At 35.0% G+C, this 19,449-nt stretch overlaps 1 protein-coding gene and 1 long non-coding RNA gene across 16 annotated transcripts in view; one reads left to right on the top strand and one right to left on the bottom strand.

Moving 5' to 3' along the window:
- Positions 1-19,449, top strand: part of DMD (dystrophin) — a 2,170,621-nt gene that overhangs the window by 925,831 nt on the left and 1,225,341 nt on the right. For all 15 annotated transcript variants that reach the window (XM_025439443.3, XM_025439430.3, XM_025439477.3 and 12 more), the window contains 4 exons: positions 3,805-3,915; positions 4,305-4,478; positions 7,682-7,837; positions 13,464-13,634. In XM_025439443.3, the coding sequence (XP_025295228.1) occupies positions 3,805-3,915; positions 4,305-4,478; positions 7,682-7,837; positions 13,464-13,634 (612 nt within the window). The remainder of the gene's footprint in view (positions 1-3,804; positions 3,916-4,304; positions 4,479-7,681; positions 7,838-13,463; positions 13,635-19,449) is intronic.
- Positions 10,861-14,023, bottom strand: LOC125754676 (uncharacterized). The gene is made up of 2 exons (XR_007409421.1): positions 13,893-14,023; positions 10,861-10,979 (listed from the first exon to the last, which is right to left on the bottom strand). It is a non-coding gene; the product is annotated as an uncharacterized LOC125754676 (long non-coding RNA).

Below are 19,449 nucleotides of genomic sequence, written 5' to 3'. Positions count from 1 at the left end.
CTTATCTTTAGACTCCTCCTCAACCCTCTTCTCTCTCTTCCTCACTGGATACCAAAAGAATTTCTTCCTTATAAATAAATACTACATAAGGGCACAGTTTGCAACTAAATATTTGTGCAAACTTGAACAAGTATTTTTTACATACACCATAATACCTGATCTTTTTACCAAGACCAGTGTAGTTGTCTACTGCAAACATGAGAATTTTCCCAGGACTACTGACAATGCTTCATTATTGGCTCATTGTCATCATCCTCAGTGTAGAAATGAGAAAATTGAGCTTCAGAAAGTTTTGGTGCTCAGGTGGTAAATATGAGACCTGAAATTTAAAGATAGATTGATTGATTTGAGAGAGGAGAGAGAGAGCACAAACACATGTGCATGAGCAAGGGGAGAGTCAACGGGAGAGAGAGAGAGAGGGAAACAATCTAAAGCAGACTCCCTGCTAAACAAGGAGCTGAAGGCTGAGCTCAGCAGGACTCAATTTCATGAGCCTAAGAACATGACCTGAGCCAGAATCAATAGTTGGACGCTTAACTAAGCCCACCCAGGTGCCTCCAGAGTCCTGAAATTTAAATTTAGATTTCTCCTAATGCTCTTCTGTTCTGATTTACAGAAAGCATCAAGTAAGAAATCCTTTCTGTCTTCCTATATCAAAAATGATCTTTGTATCTTGCCTTTGGCTTCTGAAAAAGTAGCAGCTGTCTTTCTGTCAGAATTTTTTATTGATTATTGATATTTTTCTCTTCATTCTCTCGGGATTCCCACAGGGTTTTTAAAATCAATTATCTTCTCAGTTTTTAAAAAATCTTTCTCATCCCTTGGCTCCTTTTACATAGCCTTAATACGTGTTTGAGTCTCATTGACCATGTTACATTATGTGGAGAGACAAAATTCTTCAGAAATAACTTAAACTACTTATAGATGAGGGTTTCCTGATCTTTAATCAGGTTTCAGCCTTGGAAAACTTAATTCTGCTCTTACCACTGACTCTGTTCTAGCTACAATGCTTATTGACCAGCTAGTGTACACTTGTTAGAACTTACCTCATTTGACATGTCTCAAACTTGGTTTTGTTGACTTCTCCCTCATTTTTAAGACTCTTATATCACATGGTTGAAGTGACACCCTTTCTCTTACCTGGATGTTTTCTTTCTCTAGGATTCTTCCTCTTCTTTCTTTGATGCTTTCCTTCTTTTCTATATCTTTTAAATTCCTGTTTTCCATGGTTCTTTCCTCATCCTCATTAGGGCCCTCTAACATTTGAGTACACTGAAATAAATACTAATTTTACAGGTGCACACTGCTTTTTTGGTCACTTGCACCAGCTATTTATCATTATCTCTTGGGATCTCTTTTGTGATTGTAGGCAGTTGTTGGGCAGCACTGCAGTGATATGTAAGCTCAGCTGGACTAGACATCCAAGATGGCTCAATCATATCTAGCAGTTGATGTTTGTGGCAAGCTTAAAGCTCACTTGGGATCTTTGACTGAAACACTTACCCACCACTTCTTTACATGGCTTAGGCTTCTCAAAGCATGCCAGATATGTTCCAAGAGGGAGTGTCTTAAGAGTGAATGTTCCAAAAAGGTAGAAGTTGAAGCTACTAGTCCTCTTAGGGACTTCTCCCATAACTAACAAAGCACTACTTTTGCCCTCTTCTTTTGGTCAAGGCAGGCAAAGGAACAACCTAGATTTAAAGAGGTAAAGAAACTCTACCTCTTAATGGGGGAGTGGTAAGAAGAGCATGTAGTATGGAACTGCTGTTACAGCCATCTTTGGAAAATGCCGTTTACTTCAACCTGTGATTGAAAGTAATCAGTATTTTTGTCTCTACCTCTCTTTCTTTTTGCATCTACTTCTATCTTCTCTTTCTAATCATCAATCTTTACTATTCCTCACTTGACACTGTAAACTGGGAATTTCATAAGCACAGTCTCCTGGCATATTGAGAATTCTTAGCACCCATAGAACTTGGTCAGACTTTGTCCCATCACTTCTGAGAGACAATTTGATGGACCTAACTGGGCACAAGCATTGTCCATCTTTTAATCATCTATGACTTGGGAGTGGGTAGGTTTATATGGCAGGGACACAGTTGCTATTGGCCTACTTTTATGAGGGGATGAGCATTTTCCAATTAAATTGTTATGATCATACCCCCCCACCCCCCCACAAAGCTTCTGCTACTGCCAGGAATGCCTACTAATTATTCAGAGTTCCGTTTAACATCACCTCTTTTATGACATCTGTTAACTTCCTTGTTATGTATTTCTCTATCCTGCACTCTATCCATTAATTTTGTAGGTACTTTAGTGTTTATAACTTTATGAATAATGTTATTATGCACGTACATGGATCCCTAACCCCCAAACTATGGTTTCTGGAGAATAGCATATACCACTTTTTCTTATATAAGGGAGTAATTCAATCAATGAAGATATATATATGTGTGTGTATATATATATATATATATATATACACACACACATATATACACACACATACATATATATATACTAAAAATAAAAATAGTATGTATTTGCATTAGTCTTTGCTCTTAATTATTTTTTGCCAGAATTATAATTGCTTAAGTAATTTATCGTTAGTCTTTATAATTGTAAGGGCCAGTATGTTAAAGAATAATATGAAGGCATATCTCTACATTTATAACCTTGTATACTAAGTAACTCCTTCACCATTTGACCCATTTTCTTAGGATAATTCACACTACTCATTGCAGGGTTGTAGTTCTCTGTGGTAACTACTGCTAATCAAACAGATGTTATTTTCTAGTAATATGTACTGGAATTGACTTTAGTTGGTATAAATTAGGTTATACTAAAATTCATTATATAAATTGTTTTGCATGGAAATTTTATGGGCACTCTGGTCTAGGTTAATCAGTTTCTTTCCTAACTTAGTTGTGATAATCTGAGAGCAACCAAAATTTAAATTAGAATAAATTGACACCTTGCTGATTTTTCCTGGATCTGGAAGAATGGAAGAAAGAAATACATGAATTTATTCTTTTGTTCTCTGCACACTACATGGTTTAACCAACTCCTGAAGCAGGCTCAGAAGTGTACAAGTCAAATAGAGACATACTTTTGAATAGAACTCCATCAAAAATGTCTCCTCTTATAGAAAATACAGGAATTTTTCTATTTATTTAAATTTCAAAAATCAGTCTCTTTAAGAAGCTCTTAAGTACCTAACATACAAAAAACCAAGGTCAATTAAAAGATTTAACTTCATTTTTGTAAATCCATAATTACCCTGAAATTTAACTGAAATATAGTACAGAATGACTGAGTAAAGATCACTATTAATGAATATTGTCCATATGCAACTTTCTCATATCTTATCCTTGTTACAATTAGCTATGAGATAGGTAGATAGATAGATAGATAGATAGATAGATATACAGACAGATAGATACCTTGTTACCTTGTTTTTGGTCAGATTTGAGTGTAAATTCAAAGATATGGGAGTATCTGTCTTTCATATTAGATATAAACTGGTATTTCCTTCTGAAAATATCTGAAATACCTATGCATTATCCCTGACTTGAAAGGATAATTTCTTTTTCATAATAACCCAAATAGGAGAGAAATAAGCCATTTCATTTTTGATAACTTTGGGTAAGTAAAAAAAGAAACCCAAAACTATTGTCATTTTAAAGGAGGCTATATTGTAATAATGCTTTAAGAGAGTTCCTGAATTCCATCTTCTTGGAAAGTGACTTATTCTTTGCAATATCCTGCAGAACATGCTGACTAATAATGCTGTCCTCCCAACAGAAAATCCAATCAGATTTGACAAGTCATGAGATCAGTTTAGAAGAAATGAAGAAACATAACCAGGGAAAGGAGACTGCCCAAAGGGTACTATCCCAAATTGATGTGGCACAGGTACATGTTCTTGCATAAACTAAGGAATTTGTTTTAATTGGGTATTAAAATATAGTTTGTATTAGACAATTTGATTATTAGAAAAATTGGGATCAAGGGCATTATTTAAAAACTACAACATGATACATAAATAATACAGATTTTGGGGGGTTATACATTTTAAGGATAAAATAGGTTAATAAATTACCTTTTATTTAGTATCACATTAAGAACAGCTACCGAATTCTCCCAAATGTATGTATTCTTTGTTCTAGACAAGTAGAAAAAAATTGCTTTCCTTTTTTTTAATCTTTAATATCTTCAGGAATAAAGAAAAATCTATTAACAAATATATGGCTGCTTATTGTTTGTAATGTAAAATTATATGGGTGCTTATATTGTCTTTACAGAAAAAATTGCAGGATGTTTCCATGAAGTTTCGATTATTCCAGAAGCCAGCCAATTTTGAGCAGCGCCTACAAGAAAGTAAAATGATTTTAGATGAAGTGAAGATGCATTTACCTGCGTTGGAAACAAAGAGTGTGGAACAGGAAGTAGTACAGTCACAGTTAAATCATTGTGTGGTATGTATTTCTGGAAGCAAATACACAGCTACTCCTTGACTTTCCTTATTAAACAGTATGTAGGAAAAAATAAGGAGGTATGTGATTATCCTCCTTTATAATAGAAGATCCTTTTCACATAACTCTAATCATTACACTATGTAATTTTAAGATTAAGAACAAAAGTTAGCACAGTTGTATTGAGAGACAAGGACTTATTGAAATAGTGCCTTTGAATACATCCTCTATATGTGTCTTTTAGAATCTGTAATTCTCTAAGGACAATGAAAAATATAAGAGGGAATCCCTTTATTTAATTTTCATCATACTTTGAATATATATTTTAAATGGAAATTTTAAAAAGCAATATATTGGTCTGGAAACAGCAGTAATAGCAACAGCTACAATAATACACACCATTCCAGAAATGAAAACCAAGTAAGCTAAGTGATCTACACAAGTCACGTCTAATTCTCAAGGTTACAGACTAATTGAGACAATTTAAAGACAAAGCAGGTGGTGAAGGGCAAAAGCAAGATTCCAATCCAGGTGCTCTTTCTCCAAACCCTAGTATCTTTCCATTAGACAACAGTGCTGGATGTACACTGCAATGCCACCAGACCTCAAAGACAGAATAAAAAGGCATGGAAGACTTTTGATTAGCCTGTAACATAAATCTCCAGAAGATTATGGGGTTTTTGAGCTGTATCCTTTGTTGCAATTATTGGAAATTGGCCAAGTCACATGACTCCTCTGATAACATAAGGCTGAGTATTGAGGGCATCTATTAGAGTAATACAGCTATTATTATAACTCTATGTTTACTATGAGCTGAGTAGAAATTCACATAAAACAAAGGCACTGAATGTTATTAAAGGTAAAAAAGGTTATCTAGTTAGTACTTTGTGTTTTAAGTATTGCTTATGCATTTAATCCATAACATAAATTTAAAAGAAACTCTTTAGATGCATTTCAGTCATATTATTGTGAGTGGGAAAGTAAATTTTTAACAAAAACTTTATAGATACATATATTTCTTCATGAAAAGTTCTGAAATATTTTTATGCAATTACATTTCTTCATAATACAGGCTGCATTTTAGTGGTATCATTATATAAAAATTCCCACCTTGAAAAAGAAAATTTGAATATAATAATGTCTGATTATTGGCTGATATTAGATGAGCAACATTAGGGATTTGTAGGAAGATATCTCCTCTTAAATTTTGCTAAAAGAATCGAAAGCAAATGACTCAAGTATACTATCATCATGATTAAACATATTACCAAAGGGAGAGCTGTTCCCTTCCATGATCAAGTCTCTAATGGTACATGAGAAAACTTGTCCATTAGTAGGTATGAGGTGAAAACCACCCTTCCTTAACCAACTGCGACTGTGCCCTGACTCATCACAGGAAAACATTTTCCAAATACTTTCCCAGTTTGTTTCTGGTTCTGGTTTAAATGTCAAGAGTAATTCAATAGTCTTTCCATAAGGATATCTTTTCAACTTTTATATTTTTTCAATTACTTAAGATGCCCTATTGCATGCACTGTAGTCATTGCCTTTGCCTTCAAGAAATTTTTGTTTACTTAAAAAAAAAGTTTTCTCAACATGAATGCAAATAAATACAAAGGATATTTCCCTCCCTCAGTGATGAGCATTTTCTCTACATACTGAATGATATGGTATTAATGGCTAACTGTATTATGCACTTTCGACATAAGAGTAAATCTCTGACTTTTTTTTAATGTTTAAAGAGTATATCATTTGGAAATACCTCTGATTCCAAAATTCACAGAGTTGATTCCCTCTGTACAGTTACTGATTTAGTATTTCTACATACTGATTTATATAATTTCTAAGTAGTAAAATGAAGTAAAAAAAATCATCTGGAAAGCTAAGACAGGAACCCAAAATTATTAGTAAAGGAAGATTAACACAAAACAACCACCAAAGAAGGGATTAAGATGGAAATAGATTATGTATGCAGCTTTAACAAGTAGGATATTTGGTAAGCCTTTACAAAAAATGTGTTGTTTTAGGAATAGATTTTACTTATTTATTTTTAAAGATTTTATTTATTTATTCATGAGAGACACACAGAGAGGCAGGGACACAGGCAGAGAGAGAAGCAGGCTCCATGCAGGGAGCCTGACGTGGGACCCGACTCTGGGTCCCCAGGATCATGGCCAAAGACGGCGCTAAACTGCTACCCGGGGTGCCTATAGGCATAGATTTTAAACTGAAAAGAGAAAATAAACCCAAATTTTGTCCTAATTCCAAAGAAAAAGCAATTATCTACTAGTAACTTTATTGTGTAGTACAAGTAAAACATGTAGTTGTTAATGCTTACCACTGAACAGATTAAAGCAACAATGTATAGTGTAAACTATTATATATGCCTGTATACATATATACACATAAGCACATGTGTGTGCATGCATGCATTTATACATACACATATCTTTCCAGAAAAGTCCTTTGTGTGATGACACATTTCATTAGGCTTTGTTAAAGCAGTGTACTTTTGTGAAATAATGTATGTGTTCTTTAGGGTTGAGGTAGACATGAGTTTTTAAATAATATTTGTGTGTCTACTATATCTAATTGATCAACCCCATTAAGAAAACACATTTATATAATGCAATTAACATATTTAAAATTACCTTCCTTCCTTCTATATGATTTAATTAATATATGTTGAATTTATGATCTGGAAATTTAGATGTTTTATGCCCACAAAAATGTGTGAGAACAGCAGTGAATGTGTCTGTCTTGGCCACCACTGATTCTCTAGTGAATCCAATACTATCTGCTGTACTAGACTCTCAATACCTGATGAAAAAGTCAATGAATTTTTCCAAATTCACAGCTAGTATTATATAACATTTAAAACAGGAATACTATAACTTTTAGGAATAATCTTTATCAACTTGAATTGTAAAACTAAATATACTCATGATGTATATACTTACTTACTTTGGTGAGAATAATTACCAACTCTGAATGTCTATATCTGTGTATGTAATCACATATAAAAACATTACATCAATAGAAAGTGCAAAAGCTAGATATTGGTTATAGCCGCAAAATGCTACTATATTAAAACTGTAAACATAGAATGGCAGTTAAGGTAATCTCTACCTCTGTTTCTTTTTATTAATTATTATAGTGTAAATTGGATACTGTTGCTTATTATTATATTTTATGTTTTAACTTAGAACTTGTATAAAAGTCTGAGTGAAGTGAAGTCTGAAGTGGAAATGGTAATAAAAACTGGACGTCAGATTGTACAGAAGAAGCAGACGGAAAACCCGAAAGAGCTTGATGAAAGAGTTACAGCTTTGAAATTGCATTATAATGAGCTGGGAGCAAAGGTGCGTGTGCCCTGGAACCACAGACATGGGCTACTTACCACTTTCCTCTGAAATGGCAAAGCAAGAGGCAGTGATGATGCACAATTAATGTCTTGGAAAGTCTAATCATTTTCTCTCAATACATAGATACGTACATTCATTTATGCATAGTCAGAGAGAGAGATGGATTCCCGTGTACGGTTCTTATTTAGAACAACAATTACACAATAAGGATCTTATTTCCAGCCTACATTAAAAAGTGTGTACAGCTCGGGGAGATTTTTATTGGCACACTGGATAGTTCTAAAAGGGTTTCTTTGTTCTAAACTTGCCTTCTTTTCATTGTATAAATTTACTGTGATGACTTAAAGGCTGGAGCCTCTTATAAACTAATGCCCTTACTTATATTTAGATACAATGAAGTTGACACTTTCCACATAGACCACATTAGGTGTAATAGAGTTGTCACATTCCATAGAAGTTATTTCCCTGTGTGGTAAGTCTTGCATAATCCACCACATTTGGCTAATGAGGTAGAATGGATTGCCGGTTAAGTCCTATTGGTCTATGATTTTTTTTTTTTTGTCCTGATAGAGTCCAATGATTAATTCCATGTCACTGTTTGTTTTTTTTTTTAGGTTTTTATTTATTGAGAGAGAGAGAGCAAGAACAGAGGGAAAGGGAGAAACAGATACCTGCTGAGCAGAGAGCCCCATGCAGGGCTGGATCTCAGAACCCTGGAATCTTGACCTGAGCCAAAGGCAGATGCTTAACCAACTGAGGCGCCCCCCACCCTTTCACTGTTAATTAAAGATGTTTACATCTCTCCCCTTTCCCAAACTGTGGATTAACTAGGATAGTTATCTCACTTCCCTTAAATCAAATATTCTCTGTATATTTTCTATAGATTTAGAACTTTGATGGTTCAAAATAATGATAGTAATTCTAAAAAGTAGTCATAAAGGCATGAATTGTCAGGATGCCTGGGTGGCTCAGTGGTTGCGTGTCTGCCTTTGGCTCAGGGTGTGATCCCAGGTCTGGAATCGAGTCCCACATTGGGCTCCCTGTTAGGAGCCTGCTTCTCCCTCTGTCTATGTCTCTGCCTCTCTCTCTGTGTCTCTCATGAATAAATAAATAAAATCCTAAAAAAAAAAAAAAAAGGCACGAGTTGTTAACGTCGAGGGCTGACCTGGCCTTTTCTATGCTATTTTTTTATATTACTCTGAACCCTAAAATATTTTTGGTGCTCAGCTAAAGTTTAAAGTATTAACATAGTAATAAAATACTAATTTATGTCTTTAAAAATGGTGATAGCTTAAAATATTATCTGATATTTGAGGGAATAAATGTATTTTATTAATAAATTTCATGCTTATTTCCTTAAACTTATGCAAATAAGTTATCTATTATTGGCATTTATGGCCATATATGAATAAATAAGAGTTTAAGTACTTTAAGCAAGTACCTTTAAGTGAGGGGTTCTTTAACTTTCCTAGTGCTTAGTGGGGAAAGACAAAATAAAGGCCAAAGCAGAAAAAAATAAAAATTTGTACATTTTAATTTCATTCTGACTGAAAGAGCTTTAGTGGGATCAGTGAGGAGAACAGAGTATATTTTAATGGCTCAGGTTCTCAACTTCATTAAACATAACAACATCAGTGAGAAAATTGTCACTTTACCACAGACACAAATATAAATTTGTGCCCTTATTTGTGAAGTAGCCATGCAGAAACAATTTTTAACATTTCACCCTGGAAGTAGATGGAGGGTTGTGTCTTAAAGCTACTAATTGCAACTTACACTTCACTGAGAGAAAGTGAATTTTAGATTAAAATGGAAATCTGGAAATAACTATTCATATTAGCTGATAGTCTTTAATTTTAAAAACCTTCTCATTTATATTTCATATGTTTTGAATGACAACTTACTGTCCTGTTATGGCAAAATATTTTCCTTCTTATTTGATTAAAAAGTAGGGAACACTGATACACAGTAAATAGTAAAACATGAGGATACTCTTGAAATAAAATACATTTCACCTGCTTGTATAGCCCATCAAGTTACCTCTAGAATAAAATACCCTTAAATCCTTCTGGAGAAGTTTATCACTATGTTAAAGATAACCACAGAGGGGAAAGTTGAATCTGCATTTGGTATCTCGTCTAGTATTTATAGACTTTGACAGGTGCCATTTATTCTATATTTAACATCAATTGAATAATCTCTAATATTACTCCTAATGCTATAGTTTGTTAATTTTTAGAAAGCTATTCTCTGTACTCAAAAATTTATGATTTGATCTCTGTGACTTAAAGTATTGATAGATAGTTTTTTATTAATAAAAAGTGTATTTGGGGAAAAGGTGGTTTCTTTGTTATTTCAAGTATAAAATGTTGTCTGGGCCTTTTTATTTTCTTTTGCCTTGAAGAATTTGCACAAAATCTTTGCCTTTGCAAGAGTAGATTTTACATAAAGTAGTCACTGAATTTAAAGCAATAAAAAATGATGTCAAAAGACTACTAGTGCCCCAAATTAACTATTATGCAAAGCCCTATTTAACCCTGAAAATGCATATTTGAAAGTTGATGTTTCCTTAGCCATTTGGCATTTAATAATAACATTAAAGCAAAGTGAAAGATGACTAAGAAATCATACTTAGTTTTAATAGCCTGAGAGAATATAGCATAAATGTAGGGCAAGAATTTATTTTTGAAATAAAGATTTAGAACCATTAGTAATAAAAGGAATATATAAATATCCTCTTATAAAAATGCTGTGAGTCAAATATTCCTTCTCTAAGAAAAAGCTGTATACACTTAAATCTTTGGAGCACCTTGAACAACAGTGGTTCTATTTGACAAAACCAAACAAAACAAAGGCCATCTTAATATATTATTATTTTTTTCTGTAAAAAAAGACAAAAACACTTCTAGTTTAATCATCTTCAGAATTTATATGGTTACACTTGCCTCTCTGTTCAACGTATGTTACTTTTCTCTGAGTCAGCTCAGGCCGCCATAACAAAACACCACAGACTGGGTGGCTTAAACAACACACGTTTATTTCTCACAGTCTGGAGGCTGGAAAGTTTACCATCCAGGTGTCAGCCTAGTGAGGCATCTTTTCCTGGCTTACAGAAGCCACATCTTCTTTGTGATCTTTCCTGGTGGACCGGGAGGGAGAGAGAAGAAGAAGGAGGGAGGAAGTGGGGTGTGAGGTGATAGAGGGAGAGGGAGGGAGATCTTTCTTCCTCTTCTAATAAGGCCACAATCCTGTCAGATTGGGGTCTTACCTTTATGATCCCATTTAACCTTAATTACGTCCTAAAGATCCTATATCCAGGTGCAGTCACATTGATTTTTGGGCTTCAGTGTATTAATTTTGGGGGGATGTAGTTCAGTCCATAGCACTTTTCTTAAGGACATATTTTTATTTGTTTATTATAATCAACTTAGCTTAATGGTTCAATGAATAAAACTTGAAGCGTTTCTTCTATGGCTTCTTTATGCTTTGATTTTTAGGGAAATATCCATAAATAGCAGTAGTCCTGTCAACCACACATGCATTTACCCATGAACCAGGGACTGCTGAGGCATTGTACTGCAGGTGGCACTCTTTGAAATGTATCCCTTTTCCACACACACACACACACACACACACACACAAGTGTAAAACTCAATTTTCCTTAAGGTGGCAGTGTCTCCTGTTTTATTAAAACCTATTTAGCTGGATATAAACAAAATAGAATAAATAAAAATCAATAATGCATTAGCTCTGGGAAGATAGGATTTCTTTAAAATATTGAATCTGTATTTCTTTTGCTACCAATAGTGCGTAGAAAAAAATAACCATGCATAGAAACACACTGTAAGGTCTATTTTTTTTCTCCCATACACAAATCAAATCCTTGCAGGTGAAAGGGCAGATACTTCTACTTCCCTGAAGGGGCAAATGTGTAAAAAGAAAAAAAAAATTGAATTTGCAGCTTCAGCAACTAAACATTTTTTAAAAAATATACAGACACCTCTGTTAAAGAAACTAATACATTTTGTGGAGTACTTTGAATTTGTGTCAAAGTTCCAGTATGTTTATTTTGATTGTAGCATTTTAAATTTTTTGGAGACATGCTTGCTTTGGCATTTTTCATTCTTATGGCTGGATTCTTATACATTCATATATATTCATCTGTGTGTGTATGTGTGATTGTGTGTGTATAGACAGATCGATCAGAAGAGTTTCTGGGCTTTTTATTAAACCAACCAGCCTAGACCCTAAACACAATGTTTGTGGAGAAGTATAAGTTTGTTAATTCTCCCTGTGAGAATGTGTAAGAATTTAATTTTGAGGGTTTTAGTTCTAAACACTGAGAGCTGGAATACAAAATCAGGTCATGATTTTCTCTATTAATAAGGGTGAAACTTGTATTTTGGAGTTTTTTTTTTTTCCCTCATTGGATGGCAAAATATGTTTAAAGGGGAAGTGACTTACTATTTTTGTTGTTTTTCTGCAGAAGTAAGACACTTTACAGATGCAATGACAGTAAAATTGACTATTTTAAGTATTACCGAAATAATTTTGCCACTTGAGAGAAACTATATTCTTTCTGCATTTTGATTCCTTACAAGCAAGAGCAATCCTCATTTGTCTATGGAGGATTATAAACTTTGTCCATCCATGTGACAAATGACTGAAGCTTTTCTAAAAGAAACGTGTTATAATGGGATGCCTGGTGGCTCAGTAGTTGAGTCTGCCTTTGGCTCAGGGCGTGATCCAGGGTCCTCTGATCCAGTCCCACATTGGGCTCCCAGCGGGGAACTGGCTTCTCCCTCTGCCTATGTCTCTGTGTCTCTTATGAATAAATAAATAAAATCTAAAATAAAAAGAGAAATGTGTAATTTATTTGGTTTGACTTACATCAATCAATATATTTTAAAATTTTGAACATAGGGGCACCTGGATGGCTCAGTGGTTGAGCATCTGCCTTTGGCTTAGGTGTTGATCTGGGGTCCTGGGATCGAGTTCCGCATCAGGCTCCCTATAGGGAGCCTGCTTATCCCTCTACCTATATCTCTGCCTCTCCCTCTCTGTCTTTCATGAATAATAAATAAATCTTAAAAAAATGAAAATAAATAAAATTTTGACCATTAATTATTTTTATTTGTATTGAAGAAAATAATTACAGTTGGTTTTTTTTTCCTACTTGACATAACATAGTCTTTTGGAGAAAGGATCTCATCTTCCCTAGACTGTTTATTCACCAATAATAGACTATATGGTTTTTCTAAAATACTATTTTTAAAAAAATAAGAACAAATTGTTTTAAAGATTTTTTTTAAATTTGTTTGTGAGAGAGAGCAAGCATGAGAGAAAGAGAACATGAGCAGAATGAAGAGGTAGAGGGGGAAACAGACTCCCTGATGAGCAGGGAGCCAGATGCTGGGCTCAATCCCACGTCCCTCAATCTGAGGAACCTGGCCTGGGCTCATGACCTGAGTCAAAAGCAGACACTTAACTGACTGAGCCACCCAAGTGCCCAGAAAAAGGTTGTTGTGAAATGACAGAAATATTAAAGTTCCTATTAAGTGGCTGTAACTAAACCTGAATTGAAAGAGTAAACTAAATTGCATTTTATCATCATTCTTTTCAGGTGACAGAAAGAAAGCAACAGTTGGAAAAATGCTTGAAATTGTCCCGTAAGATGCGAAAGGAAATGAATGCCCTGACAGAATGGCTGGCAGCTACAGATATGGAACTGACGAAGAGATCGGCAGTTGAAGGAATGCCTAGTAATTTGGATTCTGAAGTTGCCTGGGGAAAGGTAAAACCTTTATCACTGAAGGTTATTTTTAACACACAAAGAAACACACAGTAATGTGAAGTATAAGGACCTCTTAATGTGCAACAGTGGTAGAAATATAAGTATTATCTTGCTTTACATTCTCTTTCCTCAAAAATTCATCAGGAGTTTAACTCTGTGTATTTCTGAATCATGGTAAAGCTGGTGGACAGCTTTAACAAGAATCTCCCCAAAGCTTGTTTAGAATTAGGTAGGTTATGAGTAAGTCCTTAAAAGTACCTTCATCATTAGTCAGAAAGTGAATTCCAAAGATGAGATTCAGCATTCCCTAAATTGCCTCAGACAGACTGCTTAGAAGGACCCCACCACCATGACCAGAGCAGGGATGTAGAGACTGCAGACAGTTGGGCTGGAGAGGACTCGCAAGATCAACAGATTACTGATGTCACAATTGAAAAAAAAAAATCTCAAGGGGTCTATGTGGCTGCTATCATTTCCACCACCAAAGGGCACAGGGGGGATCCCTGGGTGGCGCAGCGGTTTAGCGCCTGCCTTTGGCCCAGGGCGTGATCCTGGAGACCCGGGATCGAATCCCACGTCAGGCTCCCGGTGCATGGAGCCTGCTTCTCCCTCTGCCTGTGTCTCTGCCTCTCTCTCTCTCTCTCTCTCTCTCTCTCTCTCTCACTGTGTGCCTATCATAAAAAAAAAAGGGGGGCACAGGGTTTCCTTTAATCCTAGCTGGTAAATTCTTACTCTATCTCTTGACAGCCAGTCAGATATTATTGCTCCCCTAAAAATGTAAGGTCAGGGTACTCATAACTTATTTTTTTTCAGTTGATTCATTACTAGACTACTTGAAAGTCTGTTGATATAAAGGGAACTGCCAATATTAATACTGTGTTTTCACCTAAAACTTTGCCTGAACCATTAGGCATTTTTAAAAAATATCATAGCCATACTCTATCTCCTTGGTTTTTTTTTTTTTAATTAGCTAACACTTGCCTGTATCAGTGAGATGTTAAAGGGATCTGTGTTTTACTTTTAATTCAACAAGGCTATTTAGATTATCGAAAGGTGGGAAATTTTAATTGCATTATGTAAAAACTTATAATCATACAATTCCACCAAAACTGAAAACTGATTTCCTCCTATATAAATTCAGGGGACAGGTAGATGTAAAATGTTGTTACATAAGTATTTTTCAAGTAAGTAGTAGTGAATGATTTCTTCCTCTTCCCACCCAGAATAGATCAGTGGTAGAGATAAGATATTGAATTGCATTTATTAGCTCAGAATTATACATATTGTGACATTATAGTAGCAAATACAGAGGGTACAGGCTAAAAATTACAATGGCCTTTTTTTCATTATTACCCAAACAATTATTTTATTTTTTGTGTGTGATAATTTAGTTTGAACCAGCGGAAATCATATACTTAGATGCGGGGTAGGCTACTGTAAGAAATAAGCAAAAAAATACCATGGCTCCAAGAAGTTAGAGGTTTATTTCTATCTCATGTAAGGCAGATGGTTTTGGATAGGGGAAGGTGTTTTGCTCCATGAAATTCTCACAAGAGGGAGGTCCTTTTCATTTCACTGCTCTGCAGTCCTCGGGGTATTTGTATTTATGCATAGAGTAAAACTTGCTCACTGCCATACCTCCCTCCCAGCCCACAACAGGAAGGGAAAACCGGAAGTGGAGGGAGGACACCAGCGGTCTCTTAAAGATGTGTTTGTTATAAAAGCTCCATGCATTATTTTGCTCATCTTTCACTTTCTAGAAGTTAGTCACATGATCATATTTAGTTTCCAGAGAAGATGGTGAAAGATGGGTCCTAACTGACTGGACGGTGTGTCCTGCTAAAATGATGAGTAGATTTTGTTTGAGAAAGAGGGGATGTATTCTGGGGGACACATAGCAGCTTTGGCTACATCAGTATCACCCCTATATTTTACATCATAAGATAAAGGTGGAAAATACTGGGGCACCTGGGTAGCTCTCTCAGTTGAGCCTCCAACTTTTGATTTTGGCTCAAATCATCATCTCAGGGTGCTGGGATAGAGCCCCATGTGGTGCTCCACTCTGGGGGTGGAGCCTGCTTAAGATTCTCTCTCCTCCTCTGCCTCTTCTCCTGCTTGTGCTGGCACTTTCTCTCCCTCTCTCTCTCAATCTATCAATCAAATCTTTAAAAAAAATAAAGGTAGACAAAGATCTGCATCATCTGTTTCTCCTTATAAAAACCCGTGTCCTACTGATGGCAATTTCTACCATTAACTACTCTAAAACAAACAAAAAGGCCCAGATAAGACTAATGATCTATTAGAGTATGAAATATAGTAAAACATGCAAGGAGTGCATGGAGAAGAGTCATGAAAAGAATCTAGGTTTTATTCTCAGTCGCCCTTCCCTTAAAACACCCTTCCCTTAAAAATATTTTTTATTGTTCATATCCAGTTTAATGGCTATACTAGTTTGCTAGATTGGCTGTAACAAACGTTCACATATGGGTAGCTTAAACAGCAGAAATTTATTTTCCACTGTTTTGGCATCTGTGAGTCTGATGTCAAGGTTTTGGCGGGGTTGGTTTGTTCTGAGAACTCTCTCCTTGGCTTGTAAATAGTGGTCTTCTTGTGTCTTGTATGATTGTCCCTTTGTACTGGCCTGTGTTTAAATTTCTCTTCTTATAAAAAAACCAGCCATATTGGATGAAGACCCACTATAATGACCTTATTTTACTTAATTGTCTCTTAAGTTTCCTTTCTCCAAATTTGGTCACATTCTAAAGTCCTGGGGTTAGGACTTGATCACGTGAATGTTGAAGGGACTCATTTCAGCTCATAGCGATGGGATAGCTTTATAAATATAATTTAGAATGCTACCACAATGGTGCACAAAGGAATAGAGCTGAAAATGAAGGGGATTTTAAAAACTCTACCTATAGATTACAATTGGATGTGGTGAAACTATGAAAGTATGCCACACAAGAACTCTGAATTCCACAGTCCCCATAAGGTCATTGAGTAAGTCACCTAAGGAGATATATTTTGCACTAGCTTCACTATGAAATCATTAAAATATCATACTATCATTTAATTAACTTTTAAACATTTCTAGATTATCCTTATTATATTAGAAGTCTTGAGTGACCTGAAGATGTATCAGCTTCTTAGGTCCATCTGGAAAGTATTTTCCATAAAACCAAGGAGCAATACTAACTTGAGATCCAATAGGAAAAAAGTATGGAAAAGTAGCATTTCTTTTATATATATATAATTTACCATCCCTTCCAGATCTTTTGAACATTAAGCTGCTAATGATATACTCTAGGACCCCTTAGTGGTCAAGTAAAAGTATACACATTTGCATCCAAATTACATACTTTGTTCAAGAAATTCACTTGGAAGGTGCTGAAAGCTTTTTTAAAAATCACAATCATATAATAAAAACATGTGACCTACAGATATAAAGTGGTCACACTTACGATAATTTTTTAAAATGAAAAAAAATTCAAACTCATAAATGAAACCCCATGATTCCTTAGTACTTTCTCATTTCACATGCTTTCTTGGTAGAGGGAGAACTTGACTCCCAACTGTTCAAGTCTTGTCTGCCATTTCAAAGGATAAATGTCAGATTGTTTTTTAAAAATAAATTGAGTATTCATTTAAATGCAATACATTGAATGTATTTGCCTATCATTCCAAATGTTTTTGACTTAGAGAAAATTTGAATATATAGTGCCAATTTATTTTTAAAGGGTTTCATTTATTTCTACTGAATTTCTTTCAGTTCTGTTGATCTAAGAACATTATATTTATTTATACATAAAACATTTGAATGTCTAAATAAAAATATTCTTATACATTACATTTAGTTACTAATGAAGTATTCATTTGATCTTTAGTTTATTCAAACAGAGTATACCTTCAAGTATATTGACTACAATTAAATCTTTTGAGCCTTAATTTTACTCTATTTTAATTATACTTATTTATTATGTATCTAGTTCCAAATATTTATATAGTGGCTTAAAGAGGTGCATATGATTCATCTGATCAAACACAAATAGGGCAGCCCCGGTGGCCCAGCAGTTTAGCGCTGCCTTCGACCCAGGGGGTGTGATCCTGGAGACCCGGGATCAAGTCCCACATTGAGCTTCCTATATGGAGCCTGCTTCTCCCTCTGCCTCTGTCTCTGCATCTCTCTCTCTCTCTGTGTCTGTCATGAATAAATAAATAAAATCTTAAAAAAACACAAATAAATTAGAAAACTAGAGAAAGGGAAAATCATAGTAGGAAACCATGTACAGAAATATGCTCACAATATCCCATGGATAGTAGAATAGGCAGAGGAGAAAAAAAAGCCTTAAAATTTGACACCAAGCTGGAGTTCCTGGGTGGCTCAGTGGGCTAAGCATCTTAAGCATCTGACTCTTGATTTCAGCTCAGGTCATGATCTCAGGGTCATGATCTCAAGGTCCTGAAACCAAGCCCTGTGTTGGACTCCACGCTCAGCACAGTTTGCTTGAGATTCTTTACCCTTCCCTCTCCCTTCTCCTGAGCTCCTCCCCAAATGTGAGCTTTCTCTCCCCCCCCCCACCTCTCTCTGTCTCTGTCAAGTAAGTGAACAAATAAAATCTTTAAAAAAATTTAGCACCAAGCTTCCTATTGGACAAACTAAAAAGTAGACATACTTTTTTTTTTTTTTTTACTGTGCTAAAGAATACTTAACATGAGATCTACCCAGTTAACATTTTTAAAGTGTACAATATTGTATTGTTAGGTATAGGCAAAAATTCTACAACAGATCTATAAAGTTTATTTATTCATCTTGTATAACTGAAATGGAAGCAAACATATCAGAGATTCAAAGTGTTAGAACTATTAAAAATTTAATTGAAATAGTTTTAATGAAAAAAAGAAATAGTTTTAATGTACTAGTGAGAATTTTTTTCTCAAATTAGATATAGAAGAAAAATTAGGGTCATAAATGAGATAGCACTTCTGTTAATATTCTTATAATAAGAGACACCTGGGTGGCTCAGCGGTCAAGCATCTGCCTTCAGTCGGGGTATGGTCCTGCTTCTCCCCCTGCCTGTGTCTCTGCCTCTCTCTGTGTCTTTCATGAATAAATAAATAAATTGAAAAATATTCTTATAATAGGCATAATGAAAAGGTTTATGTTGACATTTTTCTGTTAACATGCTTCCATGCAAAACTAATGCCATGAGCCTGACCCTGGATTTTCTGTGTCTTCTTAATGAATGAGTATCAGGAGTTTGTCACTGTCCTTTTGATAGGCCAACAATGTCATAGACGTGAACTTTCCAAAACAGAATCTTTCATTTAGGTTTTACTCCTGCTCAAAATTCTATAGTCACATGTTCAAAACCATAGGTGTTAGAACACATAGCCTCCCAAAAGATACTGGGTGGTATAAAAAACATTTTGAAATGATTAAATGTTGCATGCATTTGGGGAAGACTATAAACCTGACAATCTCTTAGGTACCCCAGATCAGATTTTCGTGGCATTAGGAAGAGAAAGAATGGGAGAACTTTCAGAAGTATCTAGGATGGCATCAATTCTGATTAGCTGCAAGCACAGCTGGAAGCAAGGGAAGCTGTCCTGTAGGCTCTCACCTTATGAGCATGCTTCTAGACTGCAGGTACAGCAGGAAAGAATGAATACAGTTAAAAAGTAGTCCAAAGTTTTAAAAGGTAAAAGAAAACATTTTAAATTCAAATAACAGGAAGCAGACATTTTTAGAATAATAGCAGAAATGAGATAAAAGTTTAATAATAGGAATCAAAAAGTTAACTGTTAATGCTAATTT

This window comes from Canis lupus, chromosome X (genome assembly GCF_003254725.2).
Source record: "Canis lupus dingo isolate Sandy chromosome X, ASM325472v2, whole genome shotgun sequence".
Classification (NCBI taxonomy): Eukaryota; Metazoa; Chordata; class Mammalia; order Carnivora; family Canidae; genus Canis; species Canis lupus.
The sequence above is the reverse complement of the archived record's forward strand: the minus strand, read 5'-3'. Positions and strand labels throughout refer to the sequence as shown.